This window comes from Semicossyphus pulcher, unplaced genomic scaffold (genome assembly GCF_022749685.1).
Source record: "Semicossyphus pulcher isolate SPU_LCO1_2020_fin unplaced genomic scaffold, fSemPul1.0.p SCAF_13, whole genome shotgun sequence".
Classification (NCBI taxonomy): domain Eukaryota; kingdom Metazoa; phylum Chordata; class Actinopteri; order Labriformes; family Labridae; genus Semicossyphus; species Semicossyphus pulcher.
The window spans coordinates 3,038,718-3,048,541 of record NW_027211637.1 but is presented as its reverse complement, the minus strand read 5'-3'; the positions used below and the strand labels follow the sequence as shown (position 1 = coordinate 3,048,541).

At 42.2% G+C, this 9,824-nt stretch overlaps 1 protein-coding gene across 1 annotated transcript; it reads right to left on the bottom strand.

The window, feature by feature from the left end:
• Positions 1 to 4,258: 4,258 nt before the first annotated feature.
• LOC138590266 (zinc finger protein PLAGL2-like) lies at positions 4,259 to 6,386 on the bottom strand. Its single transcript, XM_069660880.1, has one exon. It carries the CDS (start codon positions 6,074 to 6,076, stop codon positions 4,781 to 4,783), a length of 1,296 nt encoding a protein of 431 aa, XP_069516981.1. The 5' UTR covers positions 6,077 to 6,386; the 3' UTR covers positions 4,259 to 4,780.
• Positions 6,387 to 9,824: the final 3,438 nt, after the last annotated feature.

Below are 9,824 nucleotides of genomic sequence, written 5' to 3'. Positions count from 1 at the left end.
TATAATAAAAACTGTCTGTTTTTCGCATATATTAATGGTTTTAAAACTGTTTAAAAATAAACACCATATCCCTAGATCCCCTACTTACTCTGAACTACTTTTAAATCTACTTTTAATCTGTTATGTGTTTTTTTGCTGTGCAGCATTTTGTTCAATTATTATCTCTTTCTGAATTCTAATTATTAAAATGCATAATAATGTTCTCCCTATCATACTTAAAATAACACAACTGTAAAACAATGTCACCAATAAAATAAAAAAGCCTTGATTTAACACCTCTTAGTTTTCACTGTCCCTTTAGGTAATGGTACCGAAGGTTGTGAAATTACAGACCACTTTCCACGGACTCAACTCCATTCAAGTAAAACACAGGGACACAGAGGAAATCTAAAGATTTATTTATTTTGTATTACTTTATGTTCAGACAATCAGAAAATGACAACTCCTTTTCTTTCCACTGTCTTCTAATCTATTAAGTGATAATACAAACACCTAATGCAAAACTTATCTAAATTAAAAGGTGGTGAAGGCTGCATTGCAGTGGTTCTCAGAGCCGACCTACATGCAGGCAACACAGTACTGAACAGTATCATTTAGTGAAATGAATCCTGGTATCGTCTGTGCCTCTACATTCAGCCTGGAATGCTTCAACATGTGTTTAGATGTTGTTGAATTGCTGAGCTCGACCATCACTGATGTCATTTTTCCTGGGACAGCAGTTTATAACACAGGGCCAACTTTAAGACCCTTCACAGATGAGCTCATGTTTTGATGGAGTGGTGCATATTCCCAAATTTTTAATTAATCAGTTAACCCTTTAATACACCATGAATATTAGGCATTCAACTAGCCCAAGTTTCCAGTGGCCTAGGGCAGTAATCCAATCTTGTATGAAACTTCAAAACAACATTGTGTTTCCTTAGCCAAATCACAGAACCTACATAAACACAACCAAAGCCCACTCAATTGTGATTGGTCGAAACTATTCAACCTAAAAACACCCCAAAGGAAAGCAATCGTTTCACCAAGAATTTTGTCATACGCCTACAGACTTTGGATTCATATGTGGATATCTGTTTATAGATATCCCTACACCCATGGCTCCAGAAGTCTGCGTCACTCAAATAAGAGCATCAATCTGGAAAAGTAAGATAGAAGATGCAGCTTCCAGGTGAATTTCCACGGTGTTGTCTGTAAATTCCAACATGCAATTGGGGAATTCCTGCAGACTGAGGCCCAGATTCATAAACAGAGTAAGCATTCCCGACTGAAGAGGCAGAGATACAGTATTATAACAGAACAAATGCAGTGTGAACTGGTACTTTTTGCTAGACACATCATTCTGCTGTGAGCTAATCTCAGTAAAAAACTATGGAGCTACAAAGTACATGTGCTTCCTCTGACAAAAATAAAACTCTACACAGACATTTTCTCTGCAGTTAGATGGACAGTCACCTGTCTCTTCTCTGAGGTAGTAAATAAGTAGAAATATCATTAAAGGCAAGTATAGAGAACAATGTTTGACTCTGGAATACACCACTAGGTCTTGTGTGTACCCGGCCCTTCAAAGTTGAATTTTTAAACACATCTCCATGTTCAAAAGTGGTGAAACTGCCATATTGTTACAGGTTAAAACTATCTTTTAATGATTTTTTTTTTTTTTTGCAGAAAGATATATGACAAGGTAGAGGTAGAAAGTTTGACTGAATTATAATGTCAATGTCTGCCGCTAGATAAAGAGTTTAGATTCATAAAATCTACCTTTAATAGTTTCAATCTAATGGCACAAATAAGAGCCAAAATAACTAAAAGCAAATAAAAATAAAAACAGAAACCCACAGTTCTGCGTGTTTGAGGTACAGATCAAATTAATCCTTTTTCTAGAAAACGTCGTAAGTGCTTAAACCCAGACGAGAGTTAGACACTCTTAGAGAGGCACAACAGTAGCATTTTAAGACATTGGTGCAACACTTGGAGGCTGGTTACTGTGCTAGTGAGAAAAGTCCTTCAACATACAGTTCATGGAATTAAGGCAGAAGAGAGAGAGCATCATTTGACTCTCTTTTTCTAAATATCTTTTTCCAATATCAAATCAATCACTCGCGACATCCAGCTGGAGGGCTCCTCCATCTCCACTACACTTGACCAATTTCTTGAGTGGAGCGTCCATCATTGGAAGGCTTCTCGGTTAGATCCAATACTTTTGTCATGCTGCAGAATTACTTCTTCTGCTTCCTTTCTCTGGCTTTCCTGAAACTCTGCAGTGCAGAGGAGGCCAAGACGAGAGGGAGGGGTGGGGGTCGCCTTTTAGTCCTAATTTCATCAGAAACTCTTGGGATCCAACAACACCAGAGCCTTAAAGGAATGGGTGTCAATACCAACATGGGCATTTGGTTAAAAAGATCAGAAAGGGGGGACAAGTGCTCTGGAAGGCCTTTGTAGAATTTACGCTGCTTTCTATTCTGTTAAGTCCAAAAATTCACAGCAATCAGGTCACAGTTAGGACCTGCTCAGATCCAGTGGTCCAGTATGAAAAAGAACAAAAACAGGTAAGAGGGTGTCATTTTGAGATTTCTTTTAGCCTAAATCACAATGCTGCTCCCTCGTGCTCCAGGTCACATCGTGAAGCTAGGGTCGCCACCTGCTACTGATATAGAGGGGGAGGGAAAAGGGGCTAGATGATCTCTGCTATAGCCAAAATTTTGATGGATCAACAAGTCTTTTATGTTCCTTACTATGGCCTGAGGTGTCAGCAGAGCAGACAGGTAAATATTTGCCATCTGTTCTCATGCAGTAAGAAGTCTGTCCCGAAGCTGTCTGAACACCCTTTGAGTTAGTTTAACATAGGCTGTGTTCAAAATGGCATAATATTATAGCAGTTCCTACTGATTTGGCCGAAATGTAGTATATAGTATTCAGTATGCAAACACAAGCAAACTTTACAGTATGCCAAAAATACCTGGATGTCGTACTGCTCCCGAAGAGCAGAAGGGAGCGCTACAGCTAAAGAAACAATGATCTGCTCTTGGCGGGCTATTGTTTACTTTCGCTTTCGGGTAGGGCCAAAGGGGGAGGGGTTGGGATTGGTGCGCTGCAGCATTCAGCCACTGAGCAGGTCATAACAAATATTTTTCAGGTATTTTTTTTACTTTACATCCACCTGACATCTCTGTCTTGATTCTTGCTTGTGGTATATTAACTCTCAGATGCATGTCGCTTTGGAAAAAATCATCTGCTAAATGAAATTGTAACATTGTAACATCTCTTCCCCCACCTTTAGAGTCACTGAAAACGTTACCAATCCTCTGGTTGAGTTCACAATGTTCATTATTATTGCCATGGCAAATCTTATAAAACACTTTAATGTGGTTTCTTTGCGATGGCTAATTTCTCGTTGGAAAAGAATCCTTTAATGTATTTCAAGGGGCAGGTGGCAACCCTGAGATCAGTGACCTGGTTAGCACAGAGTTTCTATAACTGCAGAATTCAGAGTTCTCTATTTGACCTCTTGATAAAGTGGCCATACAATATAAACAGCTGCTGTACTGCTCTCTGGGGCCCAGTTCAGACAGAGTGACGCATGACACAGAGAGGATGCTGGACGCATACCAAAAAGGGAGAAGATGATTATTTGTATGATTTTCAGGTTGGTTCATCCCTCTTTGCAGTTAACAGGTGATCCGTGCTGTCTACTATTGAGATCAAGAATACCCCCACTATTCACACTTTTCTGTCTGAATGACACCTAATGTGTTAAATGTTCTGGCCCAGAGACGGCAGAGGAGCAGCAGCTAGGCTGCAAAAAGCCTAATGTGATTTGGCATGACCTTCCATGTTGAAAATGAAACTTAAGTGCCTTTTAATCTAGTGATGCTACTTAATACATCAAAAAGGGGACAGAAGTAGCAGTAGAGTTTGTCATCATGCTGATGCAACCTTAGATAACTGCATCTAAATATCCTTTAGGGCTTCCAATGTGGAATTCTTGTTTGGAGAGCTGCTCTGTTACAGTTTTCCCAACATCAGAAGTTCAGATTCTGATCCTCAGCAGCAGCGTAGCTTTACAGTTAACTAACTGTTATTGACTTCCCAAATAAACTTCTAACAAGGCCTGATTCTGTATTCCACAGAAAACGGTTACATTTACACAACTTCGAAGAAGGATTGAAGATCAATTGTTATACACTGATGCATGTGGACTCATCAGCTGCACTGCTGGATGACTGCATATTTCTAATGACTTAACACTGCTGCCGAGTTTCCATTTTCAATCTTTTTGCATGTACTAACTTAAACTGTAACCGAGTACAACTGATATATTTTCTTTTGCTGTAAGGCTGTTTATGGTCCAACAAAATGGGAAGGGGAAGGGTCATTTTTCAAAAACATACTTAACTGGATAAAAAAAATTCCCTAACAATGTGGATTTCCATGATATCCTAAAACTGGATGACTCCCGCATTGTGCAGCACCTGTGACAAATTTTAAGTGCGTCCACTGGTAACAGGTCTGACAAAAAGAAGTACTACTCTATTTTGGTTGAAGTGAGACTATCTACATTTCCTCAAAGGTTCAAGCTTCCTTTTTAAATAATGAGGTAATACTGATGAGGTGATTTGTTGTGTTCAACAAAAAAAAACAACTAAGATTAGCATCATTAGCACTGACAGGCTAAAGTTACACACTTGTTTAACAAATAAAAATGCCACTCATGTTTTACCCTTTTTCTTGAAAAATCCATGAGCTTACTTGAAGGCAACTTTTGTGGGGACAGAGCTGCTTACTGCTGAAAGGCCTGGTAGTAGTGAGGTAGGGAGCTGGAAGTGCTCATAGCAGAACTGCTGTATGCCTGAGGTAGCTGGCTGTGGTTGTGGGCCCCGGGGCCCTGGGGTACATGAGCCTGGGGAGGCTGGAAGAAGGTGAAAGGCCCTGGAGCCTGAGAGGACAGCCCAGAGGAGGAGGATGGAGAGGAGTTGGCGGTGGTGGCAGGTGGATAGCTCATCACTAACCCTCCCATCCCCATGTGGGGGCTGTAGGGCGGCAGGCTGAAAGGCAGAAAGCCCAGGAGAGGCCCGAGGTCCATGTTAGTGGTGCAGGACAACTCGGTTGAGGAGATAGCGGGGCTCCTGGACAGCAGGTGGGGGTCACCGCCAGCACCCACCCCTTCACCCAGCACCTCCCTCTGAGGGGAGGCAGAAGTAGAGGTAGAGGAGTTGGCCACACTCAGGTGAGGTGGGGGGGCGCTCTGCAGGTCCAGCAGGAAGCTGTCCACGTCTGCGCGAGGATATGAGGTAGATCCGTGCTGGTACCTGGCCATGTTGCTGTAGGGCTGCTGCTGCGGAGCCACTGGGGGCTGCAGGTGGTGGTGGTGGGGGTGAGGAGATTGTGGGGACATGTGGCGACTCACACCCATGCCCGAGGACAAGGAGCCCTGCATGATGCCATGAGGGTGGCCCAACCCAGGAACAGGATTGGCTATGGGGTAGGAGTTGTACATGTCCCTGGAGTAGTTCTCCATGGGCTCCTTGGAGACTGAGCCCATGTCAGAGGTCACCGGGCTGGGCTCCTCCTTCACCGGGCACTGAGCGGCGGGGGTGGGTGTAGCCACAGGAGTGCTGGGTGCACAGGGTGGCATCAACCCAGACTCCTGGGCATGACTCTTCTTCAAGTGGCGGGTCAGGTGGTCTCTGCGACCAAAGCGTTGTGCACATCGTGGGCACAGGAAGTCACGGCGCCCAGTGTGCACCACAGCATGACGGCGAACATCCTTACGAGTATAAAAGCGGCGGTCGCATCGCTCACACGAGTATTTCCTCTCTCTCACCGGAACAGCAGCGTTAGTGTTTCCCTCTGAGGGTGGCGGCCTGTCGATATGGCTGCCCAGGTGCTCCAGCAGGGAAGGCGCCCCCTCTGGGCAGGGCAGGTTCGCTGAAGCGCTGTGAGCTGCCACCAGGTGGCGTCGATAACCCAGCTGGGTGTTGTACTGCTTCCCACACTCCTGGCAGTGGAAGAGCTGCCTGCTGGCTGGGTGGCTCTCCTGCAGCTGGCTCTTCAGATGGTCCTGCTGGTGGAACATGGTCTAACAGAAGGAACAGTACTGGCTCTGCTGGTGCACGGGGACTCTGGCCAAGAGCCGGAGCAGACACAGACAAGACTCATGAGGATTCTCCAGAGAGCGGACCATCAGCCTGCAGACCTCTGGTCGTTTTGTTAACTTAGAGTGCTAGAATTAATGCTAAGTGCTGTTTGTTGACTGTTTGATGGTCTCCTGCGGCAATGACTAGTGGTCTGTCCTGCCTTACTGGGGCAAGCCTGTGTCCAGCACTTGGTCTCTGTGACAGCAGCTGCCATAGCAACCCCAAAAGGGCTGCGGTGATGAGGAGCTTTGGAAGCTGTGACTGGGTCTGTGTGTTCCCTGAGAAGAGCTCTTGTGTTGGCCCACAGTCTATTTTAGTATTCAGCAGCCCTGAACGCCACAGACACAGCAGCTGAATCACAGAGGCAGATCAACATCTTTACAGACCTGCAAACAGGAAGAAAAACAGTGTCATTTCGTGCAAATGATACCTTTGGGCTTGAATGGTATGGCACAATAAGCAGCATGCTGCATGAGCTGACCTTAAGTGACACGAACAACAGAAGAGCAAAACAAATATCATACATTAGGGCTTTCAAGCCCTTACTGATCTTATTTATTTGTTTTTACCTTTTACTTCCCTGTGAGCTTCCAATGTGTCACACATTTTGTTGCTCTGACTGGGTTTGGTGTTCGGAGTCATTTTTTACAATCGCCCCTGAACTGAGAAATTCAAGCCTTATTGAGCATTTGTAAATTAGTCTGACGATATAAGGTTAGACATTGATATTTGGGGGTTAAGAGAAAATCTTAAACTTGATAAGGAGGATCCCTTTGATTATTTTTTGTTGTTTGTTTGTTTTCTAGCTCTGATTCACGTGCTGAGGGGGAAATTTTAACCAAGTAAAATTAAACTTGCTAGTTATCTTTGTAATTAACCTAGTTAAGCCTTTCTGAACTACAATTTCATGTAAATTTAAACATGTAGAGACAACACCAAAATATCTACAAAAAACTTGAACACAATTAAAAATCTTGAACCTTCTTGTTGTGAGAGGATCACTGCATCAACATGCCACCCTCTGAAGAGCTAAACTTTCACCACACCTTTTTGAGAGCAAAAATATATCACTCAGGGAATTTAAAAAGGAACATATTTTCACAATGGCATACTTGGTCAACCATAAAGGTTAGATTTTGTGAAGTTAGGTTCATGTTTTCTAAATGGATTGTGGCTGCTGATAAAGCAAATACAACCCTGTACTAAGCTGTTTTGGCCAAACCAGTTTGTCAATAAAAACATTGAAATTGGATCTTTTTAATTTATTTTATTAAATACAAATACAGATATATAGTGATTTCATGTGCAAGAGCAGATATAAATTCTGGCCTTTTTTTGATTTGTGCAAAAAATGAAAGCCCCAGATTCACCAAACAATTTTAAATCACTTGTTTTGTTTCTACTCTCCAACTGCAACAAGCAGCCACAGGTCATGACTTCTCAATAAGTAAATTAATAATGTATGCATGCTATTACCAAAGGTATGAAAAAACTTTCCCTGGAGAATGTCATTACACAGTTAGTAACTACAACTATAAATCACTATATCTATACTTATTTTTACACTGTGTATTTACTAACTTGCTATTTTGTCTTTGTGTTGCTTCAACAGCCGAATTTCCCCTCTGGGGATCAATAAAGTATTACTACTGAGGATAAAGATAAAACCACATTTCTTTAAATTGCCTCAGCAAATCTTGAAAAATAAAAACAAACAGAATGTAATGGTGTATGTTTAGGGACTATTTTCAGCTGCAGATTAATACACATGTGGTGCTCTATGCAGCATTTTGGGCAGCAGGGTGGTGTGTGTGTGTGTGTGTGTGTGTGTGTGTGTGTGTGTGTGTGTGTGTGTGTGTGTAGGATTGAGTCAAAATAATCTAAACTGTTTGTTCCTGATAATTAATAGTAATGTATAGCACAGTGCAATAAGTCATATCAAAAGTGTACAAAACTGTAAACAATAAGAAAACATTGAATAAAACTAGTCTTAACCTACAGCTTAACTACACCTAAGGTGAAGGAGTTCACTTTCTACAAAAGTACTGGACACAGCTCCAGTTGATTTGGCACACTTGCAAATTCAGGATGTAGAGGTTAAATTGATTTGACAAAACACAAACTAGGCTCATAAATGTAACATTTTAAACTGATTACAAACCTCAAGTATTTAGCATTTGCATTTTGCAAGTCTCAACAGGATCATCCTTTAATTTGAATAACTTTACTTTTGATAGTACTTTATGGTTATCATTTAGGGTCATTTTGACATGTATTAAAATTGTTTTATTATCGAGTCTTTTTGAAAACATGATTTTTGTAGACCAACACTTCTCTGCAGCTGTGCAGTTCTTCATTTTAATACTGTTTTGCCACATATTTAACCTGAAATCCTTATGTAAGTAAGTGATTTACAGTTGTATTAACTAAATACATTCTCTTGGAATAAAAGGCGATTTGTTTTCCTGCCTTTCATAAATACATGAAAATGTGGCTACTTCTGGCAGCAGCATTGGCCAGTTTGGCGAGTTTAAACAACAAAAAGTGATGCAAAATCACTTGGTCTTACTGTGGTTTCAATATTTTCTCAATCAGTTATGCAGCCCTGGTGTAGTAATACTGCTTTAACTCAAGCTGAAACTATTTACCGCTATTACATTCTCTCTAGGTCTTAATAGAAAAAGCAAGAGCAGCAAAAATGTTGATAAAGGACTGAATGATGAGTTTACATGAGGAGTGAGGTGATGGGAGCTGGTAGTGCCATCTTGTGGGTCCTCAACATGGAGCTGCCATGAAGCTTTCATCCCCCATACTTTATCTGCCTAAACCCTGTACATTGAGTTAAGCAAACAGCGAAAATACTCTTTTAGTTAGTTCTAAATACAGTGGGGGGAAAGTTGCACCTAAATAGACGTAGCTTGAGTGAATGACGAGGTCTAAACTGGTGTAGACTGGTGGGACAGGGTCATTACCACACCGGGGCTAAATTTGACTGCTAGCCTGGCTGCGTTCACAAAATTCGGCGGTGAAGGCGAAATTAGGTTAAATTCTCGGAGGTTTACGTTTGTAATAAACTGGTTTAGTATCGAGCAAAGCCTCCAGCAAGTGTTAGCATAGCTGTTGATGAACTTAGAGAGCTAGCCGAGCCAGCATGCTGGTTAAATAACAATAGATGAGCGCTTCACTAAGTTGTATCGGAGTTTGTCTTGCGGGAGCTAACTAACTCACTCCTCCATATTTTCACCGAGCAGGGTTAAACTGCCGCTCGGGTTAACGGGCACAAACTCAACGTTAACTAACTTACCGACTGTGCCTCCGTCCAGCTCCCCGTCCAGCCTCCATTCCGCCTCCACATCGACATTTTGGAACAAGTTTTAAAGATGTTTCTCAGAGTCCGGGCCTGGACTGCTGGGCGCCGCGCTGGAAGCCATGCATTCTGGGAGAGTGACGTCACGCCCCGGGCTCAGAGGAACTCCAGCAGGAACCAGAGCTACACAAACAAACGGACAGACAGACAGACAGACAGCACAAAAATGCATTTCTGGAATAGACATTTTTAGTGATTTTCAAACATCAGAGGGATTTATATAAATACTTCATGTCTGAGGTGTTAAGCAGAGACAGAGAACCTCACATTTTATACCGCTTTATTTACATAGTGTTTTACAAAAACCAAACATTGACTTT